Source organism: Monomorium pharaonis, chromosome 10, assembly GCF_013373865.1.
Source record: "Monomorium pharaonis isolate MP-MQ-018 chromosome 10, ASM1337386v2, whole genome shotgun sequence".
Lineage (NCBI taxonomy): Eukaryota > Metazoa > Arthropoda > Insecta > Hymenoptera > Formicidae > Monomorium > Monomorium pharaonis.
Window position 1 is genome coordinate 14,006,562 of NC_050476.1, and position 27,221 is coordinate 14,033,782.

The window sequence follows — 27,221 nt, forward strand, 5'->3', positions numbered from 1 at the left end:
AGTTGACCAATGTTAGGCCAATAAATTGTGATACCATTGGTCGAATTGCTTTACCACCAGGACAAGGGGTATATAAGGACGGTCAAAATCCAAGAGAGTTCAATATCGGAGGTCCTAGCCCTGATGATGCAAACTGCAACGTTTGCGAAACGTCGGCGCAATGTTGTATAAAAACGCGACATATATCCGAAAGCCCTTTCTATATTGTAAGTTTTCTTCAAAAATTATAGAATAAAAATCTTAGAAATTTTAAAATATTTTAGAATTTACATAAATTAAACATTCTTACAATTGGAAAATTCTTTTAGTTCTAAAAAGTGTGATAAAATTTGGGAAAATAAAATTAAAAAATTTTCTAAAAAAGTTATAAAATTTCATGGAAATTTTTAAGAATAATTAAATATATACAAAAATTTTGACCGTAATAAAACAAATTATTTTTTGTTACACGTGCGTTGAAAATAGTTTGGTAATAAGGGCGATTTCACCGATTTCAATAACCGATTTGATATATGTGATCATTATTCTGAATAATTTTTCTTAATACATGTTACCGCCACTCGGCCTTAGTTTTTGAGTTATACACAAAAATTTATTAACAAAAAAAAGTTTAATAAATACGATACGACACTTCGTCGCTGTGGTCACACACACACACGCGCGCGCGCGTAGAGATAGGAGTGCGCAAAAGTACGGTGAGTATTTTGTTGAGAAATAACTGTGTCAGCCCAGATAGCACAAGGACATCCATTGTATGTCCAATGGATATCCGCTTCAGGATATTCGGACCATTAAGAGTCCAAATAAGGTCCGTCGGACATTCGATGGACGTCCATAGGATATACGTTTGGCACAACTTTGTACGTTCATAGAAAGTCCTTTAATGGACGTCCATTGGATATACGTTTGTCACAATTTCGGACATTCATAGAAAATCCAAAGTAAACCAAATTTTGGACCTATTATGGTTTGATTATTTCTTTTGGACCTTTTTCAATTAAAGGGCTTGTTGCAATAGTGGGTTAATCCACATTTTGTAAAAATCATCGACATAAAGCATGGACTGCGCATTTCCTGCAAAAAGCTCTTAAAAAGTGTCCGGCAGTAAGACAAAGAGGAGACATGGTCCAGGTCAATTTCTTTCTTTGTCTAGTGCTTTATGTTACTGGTTAGACAGAGACAGTGCTTGACCCAGACCAATTGCCGTGTCCCTCTTTTGGTCGGAAAAAGAAACGAAAAAAAAAACGAAAAAGAAAACAAAGAAACGAAAATAAAAAAAACGAAACAATAAAAAACGAAAAAGAAACAATAATATATTATAACAAACATTTAAAAAAATACCAATAATCAATAATGTTAATAATAAATAAAAAAATAATACGTATTATTTCATATTATATTTAAAAGTAGAACAATTAAAACAAACCTTTTGAAAATTAAAAATAATATAATTTATTATTATTCATAAATTAATATTAATTAGAAATATTGTAAATAATATATATATATATATATATATATATATATAATTTACAATATTTCTTTTAGATTATATAATAAAAATAATAAAGATAAATTATATAAAAGTAAGATCCAAATGCGGACATAAAGATCAGATATCCAGCATAGGACGTTCTGAATAGAACATCCGTTTTAATTCCAATAATGGACATCCTATGAATGTCTATTTTATATCCATGGACCTGAATTGGACTTAAAATGGACGTCCTTGGAACATCCAGTGCTATTTGGGAGTTAACTCTTTGAATCACAGTGGACTCTGGAGTTTCCTTTCCAAATTATTTTCTTTATTATTTAGGGCACTGAAACCTGAATTTTTTGTTTTTGGATTTTGATGTCATTAATATCTTTATTAACATGTGTATATTATTTTTATGAATTATTTATAAAATTGTTAATATTGTTAATTAATAAACAAAAAAATGTTTTTTTTACAGAAAAAATTCATGTCAGAACTAACATGACGTAATATTAATGTCACACTTGTAATCTAACGGTTTTTGGGTCGTTGATTACGAATCCGACATCAGAATTTTAAACTTCAAAATGGCGAATTCACTATGATGGACCAAAAATGTTTTAATTTAGTTTATTTGGATAAAATTTATAATATCCCAGTAAGAAACGGATTCGAAATGGGATCGATGTCGATGAAAGACGTTGATCGAATACATCGATTCGACGTGTCCTTGAAATCGACATGTTTTTAATATCGATGGAATTTTGATAAAATTGCAATACGCATATTTTTAAAATATATTATTGCAAATATCGGATAGCACGTTTACTTAGACATCATGTTTTTTTGTTATCCTCGAAAAGACATCAAATCGACATCGATTAGAATGTGTACTCTCTCCTTTTGTTATTCTTCTTTTTTCCCTCTCCCTCGAAGTTCTGATAACACCAGTAAATCGAACAGTCGACCGTGTATATACATTAAATATGATAAAAGACCTCTGAAATTAAATAATCCTTATGGTAATTATATTGCCCGTTTGAATCAGGAAGGTAGTGTACAAAAAATCAATGAGTATAGTAAAATTAACAATTTTAATAATCACGAAGAGAATATTTTCAACGATGAAAAATGAAAATAGGTAAACAATACAACTTTAACAATTAGTACGGCAAACAAATTGAATTTACATTTGTGAAGCAAAGTTACTACACATACATTTGAGTATGAGGGTCAATAAAACTTCAAATTAAATGATCACGAATAGAATAAAAAAGAGTATAAAACTCTTAAAAATTAGTAGGATATATAAATAAAAATAATATAAATCAACATATTTAAATAAAAATTTTGTTTGGCCTTCTAATGTTACCACAAACAGCAATATTATTAATTTGCATAAGGTAAAGATCTGATTGAAGAACTACTGTCCTCACTACTATACTTCTGCTTCTGCCTCAATTCTTTTTTACGTCTTGTATTTTTTTCTTAACTAGTATTTTGCTGATTAGAAAACAGCTGCTAACTAGGAGACGATTGTTGACTGGAAGTGCTACCTTTTTGATTTCTCCATTTGGCATCTTTGAGCTAGGCTTTTATTCTTCTCTTAGACGCTAAGAAGTCTGTATCATCTATTTTTAAACTAACAACACCTGAACAAGGCAAAAGCACAGGTTTTAAAAAGCTGCTCAGATCGTAAAACAAATACAAAGAAAAATTATCATTCTATTTACATTAATTTTTTTTAAACGTAAACCTATATTTATTGATAAAAGAAAATTTTTTTTGTCTTTACTAGTCAAATATTAGTCTAAAAATGAATTCCAACCTTTGCTTTGTAAATAAAACTATGAAAACTATGAAAAAAAGCAAATGAGTAAAATCGGACAATTAAGACAATTTAACACTTTACATTTCTTTATTGAAAGACCTACATGTTCATATTAGCATTTATTAAAACAAAGAAATAAAAGGAAACACTATTTCTTGACAAACTAGATACTAGAGTATTTACAGTAGTTGTTCAAGATTTCTGACAGTATTCTTAGTTCCCTTATCAAGTTCTACTAAATCAGTGACTTATTAAACGAAATTTTTAATTAGATATAAAATGAAACATTAAGCTGGAATCAATACTTACTTTAACATAAATTTTAACATGTACTGAAAAGATTAATCTATTGAGAGATATGTTTCACTAAGAGTAAGAGACTTTTACCTTTGATGGCAGCCCATAATAAGAGATCTTCAAATTTGCGTTTGCCTGCTTGACCACTAAAACTGTAACTACCAACAACATTATTGAAAACTTGGGTCATCAATTTCATCGCAGATGTCCTCTCCGATAAAGGATTTTTAGAGACATATGAACTTAGATAAATGAACTGAAATGTAAACGTGTTGAGTTTCATAAATTGAGCTTAATAAAAATTAACAAATTAAAATTAGTCTCAGGTATTACATATAATATTGCACTTTTAAATAAAGTAGGATAATCTACGTATTGTGCAAGACAAGTTATCTTTAGCTTGTAAAAAAATCTCCATTTCAGAAACTTTCTTTAAAGTCTTTAGTGGGAAAACTGGCATGCCTTTAGGCCTTGACAATACTTTTTCATTTGGAAGTATAGCATATTTAGTTTTGCCACATTACTCGAAACCATTTCAATCTTTCCATTTATTTCTTTGAGTAACTTTAGCACATCTTTTTCAAAATCTGAAATAAATAAGAAATATGTAAAAACATCAGTTAATCAAATAAGAAAGCATTATAAATTAATTATATAAAGAGAAATAAAACAATATATACACACTTGAGAAGTAGGATGATTTATGAATAAATTACATTTGTCCGGACACTTTCTTTACAGTGAAAGAGACAGTTGTTTTTTTGCTTTCTTCGTGGAGTTTTGCATTATAGTAAAGTTAAAATTCAACTGTGTTTCGATGTTAGAATCTTCGTCTTCTATATTCTGAGCAAAACCATCAGATGGGAAATCATTTTCCTTATCTTCATGTCCAGATGATGATAAATGTCGTGTAGCCTCCCTTTCTTGCACAGAGGATTGTGAATATTGCGAGATGTTTTCTCGGTTACTGTCAGGTGACTGTAAATCACATTTAGCCTTCTCATTTGGAGAGATGCCTTTCACATGGAGCGATACCTTCTCTTTCATTTGCTTCTTTCGCTCTAAAAGTTTTGTTTTGAGATCCGCTATAGATAAAGTCTCAGAACCCCTGTTTTTTCTCACTATTTTCAAGACTTTATTATTCTGATCTTGTCTGTTGGAAGTATTGACCTCGCAGACCTTCACAGCACACTTTACTTTCGGTTGAGCATTGAATCGAGAAAATCCTCTGCTTTTACTTGATAATGCAATATCTTTAGAAGGAGCAATAAATTTTTTTTAAGGAGGCTCACTTTCATCTTTGGATGAAAGTATCGCTTTTGAATCTTCCTTCTGCGGCCTTTTCCAAGCTCCTTTTCAGTTTCATAAGAAGAATCATAAAGTCTATTTTTAGCACCTAGATGAGCAGCCAAGTAATCAGCTAAAGAAAAAAACAATAAATAAAACTCTGTGAGCAAAAAAACACCATAAAATAATAAATAACGTGCTTCTATCAATACGAACCATAGAACGATTTTACCTCGCAGGGTAAAATAGTCCATGAATTATCATCAGGTGATATCTAATTCTTAATCATTTTGACAATTTGATATTCGGTAAAAGAATTAGGAGCCCAATAGCATTGATACGTATTAGTCTCGTTTTCAAATAAAAGCCATTTACTGCTTGCCTCATATACACATCTAACCTCATAATACACATCATCAGGCTCATCAATGTCAGAGGATTTTTGAACAAACTTGACAACAACGAACTAAACCGAGAAGAAAAATATATTAGTTACAGAAATCTTAACACGTTTAATGCAAAGAAAAAACATGTATGATTGTATTGAGATAGAATCCCCCCGCTGTATATGTTAAATTGGCCTAAGTTCTATAAAAATAATCGGATGCATATAAAAATGTCTTTTCAAGTCTATTTTAGTATATTAATCTGAAACTCACTTAATGAAGAAGTGTAGTAGAATGCAATAATGGTACAGATACAAAGCAATCACCATACTTCATACTCCAACACTTCCCAAACACATCCTCTAGAAAGAAAGATTCACGAATATCATTGATTCCCCACACTTTTATAATGCCTAGCTGTGATGAATTCATTGGAAAAGTGTAGAAGTCATTTGAGTAATTAAATCGTCTGCCAGTTCCCTCTGCTAATTATGTTTTCTGGTACAACAACAATGCCTTTAGTGGTCATAAAACAGGAATCCTTTTAACCAATCTTCAGAATAACGTTGTTGACACGAACTTTTCTAAACTGCTGACTAAGTCCTGTTTCATGAAGATGCAAAAGTTCAACTGAGTTGTCTTTCTCATCTAATAATACTTCTACTTTGTTGATTTGTTTTGAGGTTCGTTGAGCAAGTTGATGAAGTGGTAAATAGCCTGATTTTACTTTTTTTTTTATTGTTTTCAAAAAATTTTCACATGGAAAAGCATTAAACGACTCGAGATTTCTATGGTTTCTACATTCATCGACTAAGTGCTTTAAGGCATGAACATTATATGATACAAAATGTTTTCCGTACATTTGTACAGCATCAATCAACAAAAATATTTATAAATATTTCTGTGCGTCGTTATTAAAAATTGGCAGCAAATATGGACTAGCTAATATGTACAAAGCACCCTGAAGAAGAAGAAACTGATTATAGATAGCTAGCTCCAAATGATCTCTGCGCGCAAGCATTCCATCATATAACAAAAACCGTCGAAACTCAGTGGCTTTATATTTGTACCAGTCTTCAAAATTCCTAGGCTTTCTATTGAAATCTTGCGGACAAGTGGACTTAAGCTGATACAAATTAAATGATATATTCCGCACGGTATCTACATCCAAATTCTATGGTCCTTCCTATGTTAATAATACTTCAAGGAATCTCTTAAAAACTCCTTCATATACTAGATGCATAGAATCCAGTTTAAATTGTGACATCATACGGATTCCTATGAGTTCCAAAGGCGAGTGGCCAGTATGATGAAGCCGGTCTATTTGGTTGACATATGACTCATCACTGCGAGGCTGACAGTCAATATCAACATTCGCAAAATGAACTCGCCTTTCTGCATAGACACCTACAACTGTGCATTTCTCACATGCATCATATCCTCCGTCCAATGCAACATTTGACAAGAGAACGAGCAGGAGCATCAAGAATAAAATTTCTAGTGGAGAAAGGGTATTGAACATCATTATAGGTGTAGCCATTATTTTGTAATATTCTACCTCCAGAATGAAATCTCCTAAAAACAAATCAATATCCCGTGGATCTTCACCATAATGAATTGCAATAATAAAAGGATCAGTCAACGTTCCAACTAGCTTACCCAAGATAGGCCAACATTTTTTCTTGGAATAAATGCTGTTCTTAAATAGTGGGAGCCCATCTATATTTATATCAATAGATCTAGAACCTTTTTTCTGAAGATAAGAATCTAACTGATACTTCCCTCAACTCTTTACGATACCATGATACCACATTAGACGATCTTCCATATTTTGGACATCTGCTTTTTTATCAGTACCCAGCACAGTTTTGTAACTTTTTAGCATTCTCTTAAACACTAATGATAGTCAAACAATTCGTCAAGCTTTCTTATTGACAGAACATCACCAAGAAGGGTCCACTGACGAATGGATTCTATAATATAATCTTCCTTCTCCTCTTCAGTGAAATTTTTACCAATTCCCTCTTCTTCACTGTGAGATAATGCCTCGTCTGATTCATGATCACTAGCCAGCTCATTCATATCCACATTTTCTGGCACACTGTGGACATCACTATCATTTTCAATGACAGAAATATTATCTTCTATGCCATCATCCTCAGGGGCACTGTCTGAGTCACAGGCACTTAAAATGTTTTCATTGTTTTCTCTTTCAGTCTCATTATCAGTGCTACGCTGGTATCGCTTCTATCATTGGCAAAACTATACTGAAGCAATTGTTCTCGTAACTCAAGAAACGCCTCTCAATTTTGAACAGTTGTGGCAGCTCTACGTCAAAAAGTTTTTCTGCACTAAACACAGACAATTATTTACACTACATGGTCAGAACACCTCACGAAAATAATCTAAAATTAAACTCTCTATCTATTACAAACGCTGTTAAATAAGATACATAATCAAACTAATCAGATTCAGAGAAAGCTACTGACAGCTACTGACAACAGTTAAAAAAAAAAATTAAAAACAGCATGCATAAAACATAATACTATTTTAATATCGTTTATAAGTATTTGATAAAAATTGAATAAATTCCTTTGTAACAAAAAATATGATTTGTTGCATATACAATAATTATTGCAAAAATTTCCTATTTAGATAATATACAAAAAACATTCCTATTCAATAGTCGACTGCCAACACGTACGTCCCTATAATTTCAACACTATATCATAAATAGGAGTAAGCTATCCATATAAATATTAATATTATTCAAGTATAAAATAATTCAGCACGAGATATACTTAAATTTAACCAAAGTGATAAATAATATATCTGAACGGTGGCAATAACATCAGACAAACTACTTAACCTCCAAAGTTGAAAACTTATACAAACAAATACATGTTTTATGATATCCGCAAGAGAAGTGAATTAAGGCTGTAATAAACTAATGAACGACGTCTCGTTGATTGATATGAGAGAGATTTAATTCAGTACTCTTGCTAATACTGTAGACTTTGAATAATATTTCTGGATCTCTTTCAAGATAAAATGTAATCATTTCAAATGCAAAATAATGATCGGGAATAACTTACTGGCAGTAGTTGAGCCATAGCAATAAAGTATTAAAAGCAATATTAAAACGCATTCAAACACAAGTCTCGGAAAGCAACGGATCAACTAACGCCGGTGAAATGCGCGCGTTCAATAGATGGATGGATTGAATTAGTGAGCGCTCAGTGATTTTTTAATGTTATTGGTTTCTGCTTCTAGATCATGAACCAATGACGTTTTAGAATCATTAAGCGCTCACTGGTCCACTCCGTATACCGTAAATCAAATTTTCATGATACAAACACGAACGTTTAAAAAAAAAAGCAGCAATAAATAAGAATAAAGATAATAAGGGGACTTATCGGTCTTATAAAGGTAAATAAAACATTTTTCTAACAATTCTGTTTTTAAAGAAAAGAAAGAGGAATCTTTTTTAAACTTATTAGCTATATTTTTATATTATTCGATTACAAAGAAAAATTTTTCAAAAATTGTTTTATGCAATTTCGATTTATTATATAAATATATTTTATCAAAAAAAGTGCTGAAAATTACTGGCGGTCGTGATTGCGATCAAATAAATCATCTGAAAAAAAAATTTAAAAAATTATTAATCTGTGGATAAATGGCTATAAGCATAAACTAAAATCATAACAAATGGTTAATAATCGTTTCACCTCTTAACATTTTTTTTACAAAGATAGGTTTGGAAAAACTTCCGCCATTTTGTAATTTTTTGGTCAAAATTCCCTATTGTAGTTCATGCTGTAGCTATTTACCTATAGATTAATAATCTTTCTTTTTTTTAAACGATCCGTTCTACTGGAATTACGCCCGCCAGCGATTTTTAGCACGTTTTTAAATAAAATATATTTATGTGATAAATGGCATCGATTTTAAAAAATTATGTTTGTAATTGAATAATATAAAAATATAACTAAAGTTTCAAAAAGATTCCTTTTTGTTTTCTTTAAAAACAAATTGTTGCAAAAATTTTTTATTTACCTTTTTAAAACCGATAAGTGCTCTTCAATTAAGGTCCATTTACACCTAGACAGAAATGCAAAAAAGCAAAAAATTTATCAGAACTTGCAGAAGACAAATGAATATTTGTAAATACATTCTGTGCTTCCAAATAATTTTATTAGCGCGAGTTTTGATTAATTTCTGCTTTTTTGCTTTCTGCTTTACTGCCTATAAGTATAAATACTCTTAAAGTCTTGAATTGACAAGAGTCAAATATTTTATATCTACGGGGACATAACAATTAAAATAAAACTAAAGTCATTCATGTCCAAGCGATTAACCAAAAATGCGTCGAAATCTAGATGAAATCGATTGTCGATAATCAATCGAACCCTTCGAGCTCGAATCAATATCGATTCGAACAGCCATTTCTCACTGGGATACAGGTTTTTGGGATTGCTGATTACTAATCTAACATCAGAATTTTGAAATTCAAAATAACAGATCCAACATGGCAAACTAAAATCTTTTTAATTTTATCTATTTGAATAATATTTTTAATTCAGAGATGTATAAGGTTATAACTATAAACCTTACATCAGTTTTCAAGTTATTAGGAGAGTGTTAAAAAAGGGTCAATTTTTGCCCATCACATGCAACCTATACGAATCTTATTTTTCTATTCTATGGGTCACATATGTTGTAAAAACAATAGTTATAAATGTTTATTATAGTTGCAACATTTCAGAATTCAGATTTAGAGCAAAATGGTTCGTATCAAAATAAAGGGAACGTCCCATTTGCCTACGTCAATATTGGTCACGATCCAGATTGAGCACGGGGTGGATTGGCCACGTCAATAATGGTCACATCAATAATGGCCACACCAATATTGGCCATGCGTCAATATTAGCCACGTCAATATTGGCCACGTCAATATTGGCCACGTTAGTAATGGCCACACGTAACATTGCCCACGTCAATAATGACCACGTCAATATTGGCCACGCGTTAATATCGGCTACGTCAATAATTGGCCAATATTGACGTGAGCAATCAGAACTGTGGGCAAACGGGTGCCATTCGAAATAAACATTCTATAGTGAGAAGAGCAACAACACCGCGATTCGTCACATCTGCATTACATTACGACTCAAAACTGCTTCTTTACGTATATACGAGTATCTAGGTGTTATCTCGGTTTTGTCTCGGAAGTATTTTGAGTTTTGAATATTTTTATTCAGATTCATAATCAGGAATCCAAAGAACTCTTATACACCAAATTTTAACAAAAACAAACTTGGAAATTTTATAATTTTTTGTTGGATCCGCCATTTTTAATTTTAAAATTTTGATGTCAGATTCATAATCAGCATCCTCGAAAACCATTGTATTATGTATTTTATCCAAATAAACTAAATAATAAAATTTTTGGTTTGCCATATTGGATACGCAATTTTGAAATTTGAAATTCTGATGTTAAATTTGTTCACCCACCAAACACCAAGTTACATATAACGTGTGTTATATTACAATTATATTATTGAGTGGGAAATTGCAACTAACAAGCACGTTACATGTAACTTTGTGTTTGCTGGGCAGCGATTCCAAAAACCTATATATGGTGTTTATATTTCATGAAAATGTAAAAATTTGTGACTCAAAGAGTTAAGTCATAATTTATCATTCCTTATTACGAAATTTGAAAGGAACATTATATGGAATATTTAGCAGAATTTCTATTTCAACGTTATAATTTTCATAAACGTATTGATGCTCTCTTGGATATTATGGCAATTATGTACACATTTTCTGAAGAATAAAAATAATAAAAATTGTATTCTTTTATTATTGTAAATGTCTTAGTTTCATTTTGTGTGAAAAATCGTGAAAGTTATGGTGGTATAGAGAACGTGTGGGCAGGGGAGGGCCTCCGCCGTTCCTCCTGCACTTCCTCCGTAATTTTTGTTAACTCTAACACAACCAATTTTAAGTCAGTATTTGGCCACAATTTCAAATCTGACATCGCAACTTAACCTAACTCTCTTAGGTTAGGTTGTAGCCGGACAAGCCTAAGAATCCTACGAAATTCCCGGAATCCTACGGCCGGGTAAACTAAGAATAGGCGTGTTGCTCACCGTAATTTGACTCACCGTCGTTGTCTAAACCTCGTTGTGACGGCTCGCTGACTTCGTCCCTGCTCTCCTTGTTGTTCTCGTCCTTCCTTCGGTCGCCAGGTCGGTTTTCCTCCGCTACCGCCAAGATATGAGGTCGCGGAGGGAGAGACCTGTCGCCGGTCTCCCTACACTCGCTCGTTATCGCCGTCGGCGGCTGCGGTTCGCACTGCGGGGTCGTGTGCAGGAATCTCGAGACGAGGATGACACGGGAATGAATCGTCGATACACTTGTGCACTTTTCACAATTTCACGATTTTCTTTATTCACCGCTCTACATCTCCTCGCTTCTCTAGCCGCTTACACTATCACACACGCACACGTACACACTCGCTCTCACACACGCACTTGCAGTTACTTCGCTCTCGCGTCTCGTCGGACGCGCGTTCGCCTCGGCTCGCGATTTACAATCTCGCGTATCGGTTGCAAACGGGTGTCGTTTCGTTACAGACCTTCGACTCGGTCGCGCGCGTTTTCCGTCGTCTGCAACGCCCGTACGATATTATTGAATAAATCTCGCGACTGCCCACTAGCCGCGTTGTTTCACTCGTCGCGTTCGCAGCGTGCAACGCCTGTCGCGTCTACACTCGTCTTTCGACGTGCGACGGTTATTCCGCGCCGCGTCGAACTTTCCAAATTCGACCGTTTTCTGGTCGCGGAGATCCCGATTGTCTTGCGTCCGTTCGCTTCGAACGCTCGGATCACTCTCTCTCTTCACCGCGTCGCTCCTCGCTTGCGATTACCTACAACCGTTCTTTCTCTTCGCCGCGTTCTCCCCACTCTCGGGTCTGCGCATGATGAGTGAGTCCCGATTGCGCACATAAGCGATTGGACACAGTAGTATTTCCCGATTGAACACGGACCCGATTGGACACGGACTTGATTGGACACAGACCCGATTGGACACGGACGGGAAATACTACTGTGTCCAATCGCTTATGTGCGCAATCGGGACAGTTCCGCGCAAAGCATGATCGGCCCGCCTCTACTTGGTGATGGGGGAAGCTCTTTGTTTACGGTTCTCGTAACGGCTCGTGCTCTTCCGTATTTACGGTGCTTTATCCGCTTGACTGTCACGTCGCGGTATTCTATCACTCGCGATTCAAACTCCCGTAATTTCCGTATTTTTATTCTCGTTTTGCGCGTATCTCACTCACTTCACTACCGTCGAATTGGTCACGTCAACCCGGCGAGCGACGCTTGCGTTGGTCGCAAGGTTAGATAAAATTAGATTGCGATGTCAAATTTGAAATTGTGGCCAAATACCGACTTAAAATTGGGTTAGAGTTTGTAAAAATTACGGAGAGTAAAGTGCAGCGGGAGAGGCGGAACGCCTTCCCCGCCCATGCGTTCTTGTGACCAAGGACTCCCTTGCTCATGCTCATGTCACAGCGTAATTACCAATAAATTTTTGTGTATAACTCAAAAACTAAGGTCGAGTGGCGGTAACATGTATAGAGAAAAATTGTTCAGAATAATGACCCTGACTACATCAAGGTCATTGAGATCGCCCTTTTTGTGCATAATTACCAATAATTTTTTTTTGTGGTCTTTTTTGTCCGCAAAGTCGCCGTTTACCTACGATCTAGTTATACGGGTGGCACTCATTTGTACACAGTTCAAATGGAGACATTTGCACACATTTATTTGTACACGATGCTTTTGGACACTGTTTATTTGCACACCGTTCAGTTGAGTGAGTCTCAGATGAGATATTACTTTCAATCAAATTCAATCTAAGTGATATATACTTTTATGGTTGGAAAAAATCACGTTTATTTATGTATAAAGTAAATCTAAGATAATACTACTGATCACATTCAAACAAAATAATACATATATAAGTGATATATATATGAGTTATTTTACGGAATCCGCATATGAAATCTGGGACCCATAGTCACCGATTCCGTTTAAATTGCAGAAAAAATTTTGTCAATATGAGTTAAAACAACCTGAATTTTTTTAAATTTTTAAACCTACGGTTTTAGCGGGGGCACTGCTATCATTTCCTTGACATGTCGCGTTCCGATATCGCTTTAAAGTAAATTTTCACCAATTTCTTTCTTTTTGTTTTTTTCTCAAACGTGTACATTTTTATGTAAAATTTCCTGCTCTTTCCAATAAAAATATTTCCAATTTTCTCAAAATTAAAGAAAACATTAAAAATGATAATTTTTGATAAAAATTCTATTTTTTTATACCTTCCCCAAAATTTATTTTAAAATAAATATTTTTATTGGAAAGAGCGAATTTTTTCACATAATATATGTAGTTTAAAGTTTTTGCTCTTAATGGTTAGAACCAAGATTAAATAAATAAACAAATTATTTACTATTTCTAATTATATTTTCGTCTTTATTATTGATTTTTTATTAAGTCGTTGTACAGCCAATCAATCTATTTTTATTTTTATAAAGTTCAAAGATGTTGAAATTACTTTTGCATAAGCATATCATACTACATAATTCAGAGGAATTATTGCGCAATAACTCTAAGTCTCTTTCACTGGTGTGTAACATACCGTTATTCTAAAAATATTTCTATTTGCTTACAAGTCTTGTAAGATAATATTATTATCTTAATATTACTTTATTTAAATATAAAATATGTTGTTTTCTACAACACCTGTTGTGTATGGGTACGTTTTTGGAGTTGGCGTTACGAATCAATAGAGCATGCTGCGATCAGATGTGCCGAGTGCTTCACGTAACTCGAGAATCGTTAAAGTGTATCGATATAGAAAGCATAACTTTTTATAACTTTTTGCATCATTTTTGTCTTAAAATGGCATCAAAGTGCTCACAAAAAGAAACTAAAAAAATGTTTAGTCCTTTCAACTTAGATTCAAGTCATAAGCAAGCAAACAAAAATATTTTTAGAGCCATGATATGCTACAATCAAATCAGTAAAAGGCACTCAGAGTTATCACGCAATAATTCCTCTGAATGATACTACATGGTAGGATATGCTCAGGCAAAAGTAATTTCATCATCTTTGAACTTTATAAAAATGAAAATAAATTGATGGCTGTACGACTTAATAAAAAATAATTATTAAAGACAAAAATATAATTATAAATAGTAAATATAATTTGCTTATTTATTTAATTTTGGTTCTAACCATTGAGAGCAAAAGCTATAAACTACATATATTATGTAAAAAAATTCGCCCTTTCCTATGAAAATATTTATTTTAAAATAAATTTTGGTGAAGGTATAAAGAAACAGAATTTTTCTCAAAAATCATCATTTTTAATGCTTTCTTTAATTTTGAATAAATTGGAAATATTTTTATTGGAAAGAGTAAGAAATTTTACATAAAAATGTACACGTTAAAAAATTGAACACCGTTCAATTAGACACGAAAAGAAACACACACACACATACACACGCGCGCGCGCGGGGGGATGCAAGGGCCTCCCTCTTGCACCCACTCCGTCGATACCCTCAGCATAGTTATTTCTATGAAGACTAGAACCAGGAGGCCAATCTCTGTGGTTTTGATTGAGCCGAAAATCTGTTAGAAATGTAGCTCCAAATGGTGGCGCTGACGATGCTGATACACCGGGTTACACCGGAATATATTCCAACTAGATACAATCGTCTAGTCTAAGTTTATCGTAGTCAGCCGTGCTAGTGTTGCTAGACTGTACGCAGTTGTTGTGTTGGTATAAGAAAACTGAGATAAGTACTTTAAATGTAAAATTGCTAAGATTTTTATTATAAATTTGCATTTATTGTCAAATGCTTGTCGTTACTGTATATTGTTTTCGGTAAATCATTGCCGCCAGCGCCACCATTTGGTACTACACTTCTAACAGATTTTCGCCTCACTTTTGGAGGCGAAAGCAGGCTTAGTTCGGTCTCCTGGTTCTAATCTTCATAGTTATTTCTTACTGTGTCCAAGTAAACAGTGTGCATATGAACGATGTGCAACTGAACAGTGTGCAACTGAACGGTGTGCAAATAAACGGTGCGCAAAATATCGTGTCCAAAAGCACTGTGTGCAAATGCACCGTGTCCATTTGAACCGTATGCAAATGCACCGCTTCCTTTATCCCACTCAAATAAACCATTACTTCATTATTTTTGTGCCCCCAATAGATAGCGTGAAAAAAGTATTCCTTCCACGACTTTACAGAACTATCATCTCATTTAATCAACGATCAGTTGACTTTACCTTTATCTAGCTTCAATATTTTATTTTTATTTGCGCCGTCTTGCGACACGCATATGGTAACTCTTGAACGTCGGTAGAATTACCGACGTTTCGTCACTTTCGCAAACCTAACTTTGGCTAACTTGTCAATTTATGAGAACGCAAAAGCACTCAAGACCACACTTCGACGCACAGGTAATAAAAAATACTACATGTAAGATGCACGGATTTATCACATTTACAATACTTAATACTTGTCATAAAGCGTTTGAAATTTGTAAACAGGTTGTATGTGCTATCTTGGTTTCCACGTTTAATGCATTTGGACGATAGAATTGTAACTGACCAGCAACTACTACAGACGAAGAAACTATTTAGGCGATCATTGCTCGAAGATTTTGTCGCAGTGCCAGAATGCATTAAGAATTTGCACAATAAGATAGCCGTGCATTCCAAACCATCAGTGTCCGAAAGACAAAAAGTATTCAGTGGAACAAATTTGGTCGTATAAATAATATTAAGGCGCAGATCAGAAAATGTTCTAACAACGTTTCTTTGTTGAAGAAATGAGGTGTGAAGAAATGAGATTTATAATATTCTATACTAGTAGCATGTGCCAATAAAAGAAGCAATACACGATTTTATGGTTATACAAAATGTTATGTTTTACAGTCAACTTTTACAATAATTGTATTGAAGATGCAGCTATAAGAACAAATAAGTTATGTTTTATACACAGATACTGTATACCCATAAACGATACGTTTGAAATCCATTTTGAATTGTACTCTATTTGCATTATTATGTAAGTATGTTTTACTCTATCTGGGTAAACATTTTTCTCAATATTTCTGAAAAGTGTTTTCAGATAAATTTACACAAAAATTCTGAGAAAAATTTAATATTTGTACTTATTTACATTATATATTTTTAATAAAATTGTTTTTATAACGTAAATTGTATATATATATGTACACATAGGGTACTTTGAATATTATATTGAATATTATTTTATACTCCGTATACATTTTATTTACATTATAGTATATACTATTTTATATTCTATGGCCAAAAACTTTGACATTTGATAAAAATAAAAATAAAAATATTTTATCCACGAATACTTTTTTACTAGACGGTTCACGGATTTTTTTATTGTGAATGAGTTGATATGTAGAGATAATTTTCTTTTAAAATTTACTTTAAAAATTATGATAATTATTGAACAACATAGACTTTCAAAAATTTTACAATAATTTTAGAAAAATTTACTATATTTCTTAATTTACTAATATTGATTGAAATTTTATTAAAATCCTATATTATAGTAAATTTTATTCAATTCCATACTATAGTAAAATTCTTCAAAATTTATGTTGTCTTACTCTTATAATATTACATTTTTAAGAATTTTGAAGGTCAAAAGCCAGGTTAAAATTTCAAGAGAAAATTTTTTATGTAATGATTAAATAAATGCGTAATTAAATGCGTTAAGGAATTATACCACTGTATAATTTTCAAAAAATCGAAAAAAATTTTTTTTCCTTAAATAATGCCTTAATGTCTTAAAAACAAGTTTTAATTGGTTTTATAGCTTAAAATATTTTTATGATGTTTTTATGAATGTACAGTCACAGCGCCGTTTTGAGCGTATCTCAGCACGGCCGCCGCGCACACTTAGATCTTTGAATTCCCTAGGTAACAAGTAACTTACTTTCGAATAACGAGTTTCTCCAAGTAATTGTAGATGGCATTAGTAATCTTTTGAAAAAAAAACGGTTCTATAGTTCAAGCTTGTTTCTATTAATATAGATTAACTTTAATTTTAGTGATAAAAAACTTTTATCACTATCATGAGTAATAAAAAAGTGTATCGAGGCCGCAAGGGGTCGAAATATGAAACATGGTCCTCAAAAAAAAACTCTATTGAAACGACCATTGAATCGTTTCGAAGCAGAGTCGAGTTTCGAAGGTTTGAGTGCGTCCGCGAAAAAACTAAAATTATCTGAAGATAAATATAACGTGGAAATAAATAACGAATTTGATTATCGCTTTATTAATTTTATGTCTGTAATGAATGCCATTTCTCAAGCAATTTTGTGCAGAAAATGTGAAATTGATGTGTCTTTTACTGAGTCCGTTAATCGCGGGATTTAAAATTGTTGTTACTTGCAAACAATGTGACAAGACTGAAATTCCTAATAGTCCATTGATTAAAAATGCATATGAAATTAATCGTAGATTTACGCTTACAATGCGATTATTAGGCGTCGGGTTGAATGGTATAAAACATTTTGTGCATTTATGGATCTCCCGCGGCCAGTATATTGATCATTTTATGATACTTGTTGTGAGTGCGCGACACTCACACAAACTTTACTTGTAATAATGATAAGGGTGTCGAGTGACACCTCGCGCGATGACACCGTCCGACCTTGCTACCGGGCATCGCACCGGCCTTCACACCGGACATCACACCGGGCAACATATCCGGTTACTTATTTTGCCACCCGAAATCTCCTGATTTCCGGTGGAATGCGCTTAGCTAGCAATTGCTGGCTAAGCTAGTGCACGGGCCAAAGGCCCGTGACCGCGAGTGACATGCCTTGGTAACCAGCCGAAAGGCTGAGTATATAAAGACCGCGGAAAGAGAACGAGTGGGCTCATAATTAATAATAATAGCGACGAGTATATGTCGCTCGTCGAATCTACAAACTATGCTTAGTAATACATCTCACGGGTTCGCTAAAGAAACTGTAAAAGAAGAACAAATATATATCTCTTGTTATCAACTCTCGGCGTTATCTTTTGGAACCCTGATTCCGAGGAGTCATCGGCAGCGGTCCCGCACTGTATTCCGAGACGAGGGATACAACAAATTGGTGGCAGCGGTGGGATTCACTGCCGAAATATACCGAAAAGGAAAAAACGCTCTCTAACGGACTCAGCACCCAGAGGAAAACCGCCGAAGAAACGTTAAAAGCCAGGGCAACAATTCACCCGAGGCGCAACGAAGTCGATCTGCTGATCCTCCGAGACCAGGAAGGAAAATAGCACCGGACAACAGCGATAGCAGTGTTATCTAAGACGACACCGACCTACCGCAACGTGACGCACCAGCCACAAGCAGCTGAGCGACGGACAACATGCAGCGATACACCGCGGTAATGTAAGTCCAAGAAACTATTTTTGTATACCAAAAAACTTTTGTAAAAAGAGCGATAGGCGAACCCGAATTGCTTAGACTCCCGGTAACACTATCACCGAAACGCGTACTAGCGATAGCGAATGTCCGACAATAGTACACCGATAAGAAACGAATCGTGGCTATTCAGTGAAACAGCGGCGCGATCCATACACTATCGCGAGTTAGAACTAGCGTGGCGAGCGGCACAGGCCCTCCGCGAGGATCGAGATAACGATCGCAGGTCCTTAGGGCGCCTTCTAGACGGCGATAGCGAGCTACCCGAGCACGTCCTACGTGAGCGAGAATTTCCTTTCGGGGAGCTCGACGCCAGTTTATTTTCCCACAACGCAGCTGAGGTGACACTACGGGACCGTGTGGACAGACGGACGAGACCGTACGTTAGTCGCACTCCGAGCCGCGTATCTTCACGAGGTGAATTTTCACTGACCTCGTACGATTCCGATATTTTTAACCCTGAAGAAATTTTCGAGAGATACGAAATGAGTACCAACGAACAAGCCCAACCCTCGGGAACTCAACAACCAGAGGCCCAACACTTTATAGCCGACGCAGAGCGGGAGCTTCAAGAAATGCACCAAGAAATTCGCGAAAACCCAGTTGCACGAGCAGCACTGCCCAGCGTAGCGCAAGAAAGAGACAATGACGTCCGGGACACTCTGCGCGCGGTAATCCAAGAATTACGTCGGTTACAAACAGACATAGACGCCGTGCGGGATACGCAATTACACACTCAGCGCATTCACGACTATCGACCATCACGACTCAGCAGGAGAAACACAACCTATGTAGATCACGATGATGTTCGCCACCAGCGAGGCCGCGGGTCCCTGCCGCTAAAGGAAGCGCGTTGCATGATCCCTGAATTCGACGGGAATGCAAGTAAACTACAAGAGTTTCTAAGCGCGATGACGTATGCGGTCGAAAATATTGATCCGAACGACGAGGTAACTCTGTTAGGAGCTATCCTATGCACTAAATTGAAAGGGCGCACAATGTTGGACTTTCAAACGCGAAAAATTCGCGATTTTGAACAACTAAAACAGGAATTAGAAGCGTGCTACGTGAGTAAAAAGAGCACCACACATTTACAAATTGAATTTAATACTCTCAAACAAAAAACCGGAGAAAGTGCGCGGACCTACGGACTTAGAGCCGACAAATTAACAATGGATTTGTACGAGTCCATGATAGAGGGTCGACAACATTACACAACGGAAAATAAACGTGCAATATTAGATATCCTACAACAGCAGGCGCTTGAGAATTATCAGATAGGGCTAAACGACGACACAAAAGCCGTAGTCAGATCACGAGGATATGCAACGCTGCAGGATGCGATAGCTGCCGCGACCGCAGAAGAACGAATAAAGGGAACGACAGTTTCCCGCCCGAAACCAAAATATTATATGCCGGCCGCAGATAATTACAAAAATAAGCTACAATGTCGAAAGTGCGGAAAGTTAGGACACCACGGAAAAGACTGTCGTAACAGTCGTTACTCGAACCGGTTCGCACTACTACAACCTGATAAAACACGTATAAATGCCGTAGAGAAATTCTGCAAGCATTGCAAAAAACGTGGCCACACCCAAGCCGAGTATTGGCACTTGAACGGGAGACCTCGCAACAAAACATCATATCACCCTCCTCGACCACAAAATAATGGGAATAAAAATAACAACCCTAGAAAAGCTATCGAACTACGTAAAAAGAAGAATTCCGGATCCGAATCTAGTAGCGAAGACGAAAGGAAAGCAGCCGGAAAGAAAGATAAGCGCGCTCAGACGTATCAGGTCGCGCAAGTAACTCGAGCTGCCCAGCCGAGCAACGGCCTAGACCAAATCACGCTTCCGATACGAGAGACGCGCTCAGGAGAAATTAACATGCTTTTCGATTCGGGCGCGACCCTTTCACTCATCAAGGTAAAAAACTTAAAAGGGAAAACTAGAATTTCCCCCGAAAAAATCACCCTTGCGGGAATAACGGGGCACAAAATATATACCATCGGAAGTATGCAGGCCCACATTAATCTAGGCGAACAAGTATTAAAACATACCATGTACGTGGTCAAGGATGACTTCCCCATGGAGTACGATGGAATACTGGGACTGGACTTCATGAAAAACCACCGCGTGATCTGCGATTACGACAAGCAACAATTGAACATCGCCGGCGTCACTTTCAAAATAAAACCTTACGGTAAGATAATTCTACAACCGCGCAGTGAGACTATTGTCCGAGCAACCACTAACCGAAATCAGCCCGGAGTAATCCAAGCAAAAGAAACTAAGCCCGGCGTATATATCGGTCGATGCATGGTCGAGCCGAAGAATTTTGCATGCGTAGTCAGCATCATAAATACCACAGATAAGCCGGTAGAGATACGCACGCCGCACGTGACCATAGAGGATCCCGACGAAAGTGATCATCAAATATACGCGGTTATCAACAAGGTGGAACGTGCGGATAAACTCCCACGAAACAAACGGATCTGACAAACATTGCGTACCCAGCATCTCAATTCGGAAGAACGACAGGCACTCACACGGATATGCGAAGAATACCAAGATACCTTCCACCTTAGTGGAGAACCACTGACATGCACTGCAGCAGTGAAACACGAGATACGTACACAAGCCGACTCATCGCCGGTCAACGTACGGCCGTATCGCCTCCCCGCAAAGCATAAGGAAGAGGTGAATACACAGATAAAACAAATGCTGCATGATGGCATTATCAGAGCCAGCACGAGCCAATGAAATGCACCACTACTAGTGGTACCCAAAAAAGCTGACTCGTCTGGAAAACCAAAGCTCCGAATCGTGATCGACTTCCGAAAGCTTAATGATCTGACAATTGGCGATTCTTTCCCCCTACCCAATATTGAGGAAATACTAGATCAACTGGGAAACGCCAAATATTTTTCGACGCTAGATTTAGCGTCGGGGTATCATCAGATACCGATGGCTGAGCCAGATAAACAAAAGACAGCGTTCTCGACACCATACGGACATTATGAATATAATCGGATGCCCTTTGGATTAAAAAATGCGCCAGCCACATTCCAGAGGCTGATGAACTCGGTACTCATGGGAATTCAAGGACTCAGATGCCTAGTATACCTCGATGACATAGTGATATACGGATCGAGTCTAAACGACCATAATAAACGCCTAACGGAAGTATTGCAACGCCTACGAGAAGCGAACTTAAAGTTGCAACTGGACAAGTGCGAGTTCCTACGCAAGGAAATAAATTACCTAGGACATGTAATTTCCGAAAATGGAATATCGCCTGCAAAATTGCAAGCCATAGAAGATTTTCCGGAGCCCAAAAAGGTCAAAGATATCCAATCATTTATAGGCCTGGCCGGATATTACAGAAAATTTATCAGCAATTTTTCTAAGATCGCGAAACCATTAACGAAACTAACAAAAAAGACGGAAATATTCGCGTGGACTGCCGAACAGCAAATAGCTTTCAATACATTAAAAGAAAAATTAACCACGGCGCCCGTACTTCAATATCCAGACTTTGCAAAAGAATTCAATGTGACTACCGATGCCTCAGATTATGCAATAGGAGCAGTACTGTCACAGGGACCGATAGGAAAAGACCGTCCCATTGCTTACGCGAGCAGAATATTAAACCGCGCCGAGCAAAACTACAGCACGACAGAGAAAGAATTACTTGCAATAGTATGGGCTGTAAAACACTTTCGGCCATATGTCCATGGGACAAAATTCAAAATCGTAACTGATCACAAACCCCTCATATGGCTATTTAATGTAAATGACCCCGGATCAAGATTGATCCGATGGCGATTAAAACTGGAGAAATATGACTATGAAATTATTCATAAGGCCGGTCGAGCGAACGCGAACGCCGACGCGCTAAGTCGCAACGTGAAGCGGGAAGCTCACGTTACAAAAGCTGATAAAATCCTCACACTAGACGAAGACGGCAAATACGCACGTACATCTACAAAAGATGAAAAGGAAGAGGACAACGTATGCGAACCAGCATACACAGAAGAAAAGAAAAAACAAATTCTATATGAATATCATGATGCACCTACGGGAGGGCACCAAGGAATTAAGAGAACAATAAAAAGAATACGATTGACACATAATTGGCCCGGATTAACGGCCGATGTAGAGCGGTACATTAAAAAATGTGAGCTTTGTCAGAAGAATAAACTTTCTCGGAGAATAAAAGCCCCTCTTGTCGTCACGGACACGCCTAGCCGACCCTTCGAAAAATGTGCACTGGATATAGTGGGACCACTAACACTAACGAAAAATAAAAATCGGTACCTACTGACATTCCAAGACCATCTTACCAAATTTAGTAAGGCGATACCTATACCGAATCAAGAAGCAAATACCGTGAGCAAAGAATTTGTCACGAAGATAGTCCTGAAATACGAAACGCCGGAATACGTACTGACCGACCAAGGCATCAACTTCCTGAGCGAAATTTTCAAAAATACGTGCAAGCTACTGAAGATAAATAAAATTCAGACTACCGCATACCATCCCGAGAGCAATGGTATCCTCGAGCGATCACATCGGACCTTAGCAGAATACCTGCGACATTATATAAATAAGGACCAAACCGATTGGGACGAATGGATCCCGTACGCGATGCACACATATAATACAACGCCTCATACGGCGACAGGGTACACACCGTTTGAGTTACAACGCCTCATACGGAGACAGGGTACACACCGGTCGACAGGCAGAACTGCCAACGGCCCTGACAAAACCGCCTAAACCTACCTACAACTACGATGATTACGCGCAAGAATTACGGGAACGATTAAGGGCTACTAATCGTGTCGCACGCGAAAATATAAAAGACGAAAAGGCCAAGGCCAAGACGCAGTACGATAGAAAGACGAAAGAAATAAAGTTTAAAGTCGGCGAAAAAGTATTATTATACGATGAAACGCTCCGACGCGGAAGATCGAAGAAACTCGACGCGCAATGGACCGGACCGTATACGGTAACCGAAAAACATTCTAATATAAACTATACAATAAAGCGAGGGAGGACAACGACGCGCGTACACGTAAACCGTTTGAAACCGTTTATTGAAGCCTAACCCGCGGTCAAGAGAAAGAATAAAACACGCACACATGCACGCATACATAATAAAAATAAAGAAGAGAAATATAATAAATAAAAAAAATTAGACTCACCAAAACGAAGACCGCCAACCAGGAACATAATCCACAACAGCAGTCAGCAAAAGAGGAACTATACACTAAAACTAAACTACACACTACAAACTACTACACTACCACTACAAAGTATCCATGCACGTAATTAGTCAACCGCATCCATGTCTGGATCCTCCGGCGGAAGATCCAGATGCGGCAAGTTCCCCCCGCGTAAATAGAGGTCCACGGCGAATTCGAATTCGAGGTCGAGATTGTCATCAAACTTGTCACCAAAATCGCTCGTCAAAAAACGAGCAAGCAAAGGACCGGGTATTACAATTTCCTCAAGCTCTTCGTTTCCTCGCCCTCCGCACCGGCGGGAACAAACATTTCGGACTCCTGCAAAAGGTCCATAAATAAATCCAAATCGTCATAAGGGGCACTATCAGGGTCTGACAAATGTTCAAACCCATTGACGAGCAACGGCTCAGCGGTACCTGTGCACTCCTCCTCAACAGACGAAAAACTTTCGCCCAAAAGGGCCACAGTGTCGAGATCGCTGAAGTCGTCAAAACTGCTTTCGTTTTCTTCAGCACTCTCCTCACTGGAAGAAGCAAACGAAAATACACGACGAGACATGATTATAAAAAACTTCAAAGCAAACACACGAACGGATAGCCGACAGGAGACTAAAGGGCCGGATCGTCCAGAGAAGAAAAGACACACGAAAGAAAGTGTAAATAGATAACAGGATGCAACGCTAAGCAACGATAAAAAAATGAGGAATCAACAAGACGCGCAGGCAACGGAAACGAAAATATGACACATTTCGAAACGCGAAATAATAAACGATATAAATTTGAGAATTCTTCTCCGCTCCCACCTGGACTTGAGAATTCTTTTCCGCTCCTACTCCTACAGGCCACATTATAAAAATACTTTTATAGTAATTAGATATAATACATACCCACAAACAAAAAAAAAAAATTTTAATAAAACAAAATAATTACAGATTTATAATCTGGGTGACGCTAAGTTCCGCAGAAGACCCGGACATGAAGGCGCCGTATGAAATAGAAAAATTTACGCACCATCCAGGGATATATTTTGAAAAGCTAGGAGGATTACATCAGGTTGAATCCTTCTGGAAGGTGGTCATCAAGATAGACGTGACGTCACTATCAAAACGACTCACACAGGTAGAAAAATACGTACGCAAAACGGATAATCTATGCAAAATGATAGCAGTCATAGGTAAAGAAACATGCGAAAATCTACACAGCGTCATTGCAAAAGGGTGTGAAAGAACTAATAAACTAATAGAACGCATAAACTCAACATACAATACAAGAATACACAGAAGAGGATTAATGGACGGGATAGGGTCAGTCGCAAAATCATTGTTTGGTACGATGGACGCAAACGATGAAAAATTAATTAACGAACAACTAACGGTATTACACGACTCACAGGAATTAAACAAACACGCAATAAAAAACCAAATAAAAATAATGCAAGCCACTATCGCTCACATTGATAACAGTGAAAGAACTATTCGACAAAACGAAAATACTCTCGCGGACGCGGCAGACAAACTAAGAACAAAATTATTAGAAGATGAACGCCAAAGTAACCTACACGAAAATTTTATAATAATTAACGCGGTACTGTCTGATCTAACACGCGACGCGGAAGACGTAGTAGAATATTTAACGTTTTTAAAAGAAGGAATTCTGCATCCCCGGTTAACACCCATTTCAATAATAATAGAATCACTTAAAGACGCTAGCTCGCAATTGCCCGAAGGACTCTACTTCCCATTCAGAATAAAAGAGAATGAATGGTCGACAATAGAGAAATTTGCGACAGTAGGCGCATACTGCGACTAAATAAACATATATACTATTTTACGATTCCCTCTAATTTCGATGCCAAAATACGAAATACTAAGTGTAATTCCGTTACCTATCCCAAGTCAGAACAACATTTTCTCGTTCGTAGAAATTAACAATCCCCTGATCGCAATAGACACAGAACAGCGTACTTATATAATCCTCGCAAAGAACGACCTGCGGAAATGCATAGAGATAAATACCGAATACCTATGCGCGGAAAATCACCCTGTATATCGAATAAACCCAGACTCTATCTGCGAAATAAAAATGTACCTAGAAACTAAAGATCATTATAAAAATTGTAACATAAAAAATACGACGTTGAACCATAGCCTTTGGATAGCGCTAAGTAATTCACACTCGTGGCTATACTCGTCACCACGAAAACAAGTAATTACTCTACATTGTAAAGACCACGGAAAAATAAAGGAAACAATTGAAAAAGTAGGCAAAATTACATTAAAAAATAACTGTAAGTTAGTGACAGAAAATACAATTATAAGATCACCCAAGATGTCACATGAGGCAAGAGTAGAATCATATCTACCTCAGTATAATATTTCACTACCACAGAAGCCTGGCTTAGAAAACGATACAGGCCTCAAGGAAATAAAATTAAAAAATATTATACCAAATCCGACGGAATTAAAAAATTCCAAGGATAAATTAGAGGAGATAGACAACGAACTAGATAAAAATTCAAGTTCGATTTTTCAGTCGCCACACTTTATTTTTCCAATGGCAACAAGCGGAACAACAATTGTAATAATAATAATAGCCGTAGTAATAGGATTTATTATAATAAAAAAGAAAAAGCGGAATAACAATAAGCGGGTCACATTAGATATAGATACAGAATATACGATACCGAGATTTATCCTAAAACGAAGCAACAGCACACGTTTCTAACACAAAAAACATATATATATATATATATATATATATATACTTATACTCACATATATATATATATACGTAATAGTAATTAATAACTATATGTAATAGTAATTATTATATATTATATACAATTTGATCCATTGTCCTCTGCGGGAAAAAACGTGGCATTAGTTTGCACAGCTCTACGTCTCGGATTAACAAAATCAGACCACACGATATCGCGTTACACCGGAACCAAAGAATCAAAAAACTTCTTTCTGCAAATTTCGCTCACACACCGGATGTGCTGAATTGACCATGACCATATATGGTCCGATTTAGGGAATTACACCCCACCACTTCCATTTCTTACGGGATTATAAAAAACTGACGACCCAATCGAGCCCCAAAGACTCGATACTGTCGTTACGGTAAACAA

At 36.4% G+C, this 27,221-nt stretch overlaps 1 protein-coding gene across 6 annotated transcripts in view; it reads left to right on the forward strand.

Moving 5' to 3' along the window:
• LOC105833625 (leucine-rich melanocyte differentiation-associated protein) overlaps nucleotides 1-26,761 on the forward strand; it is a 53,806-nt gene extending 27,045 nt beyond the window's left edge. For 2 of the 6 annotated variants that reach the window (XM_012675484.3, XM_012675485.3), the window contains exon 4: nucleotides 15,922-16,521. In XM_012675484.3, the coding sequence (XP_012530938.1) occupies nucleotides 15,922-16,147 (226 nt within the window). In that variant the 3' untranslated portion in view covers nucleotides 16,148-16,521. Of the gene's footprint in view, nucleotides 1-15,921; nucleotides 16,534-17,017; nucleotides 18,806-25,023 lie in introns of those variants that run through there. The other 4 variants (XR_004964747.1, XR_001138817.3, XM_036292602.1 and 1 more) reach the window with 4 other exon arrangements.
• The last annotated feature ends 460 nt before the right edge of the window (nucleotides 26,762-27,221 follow it).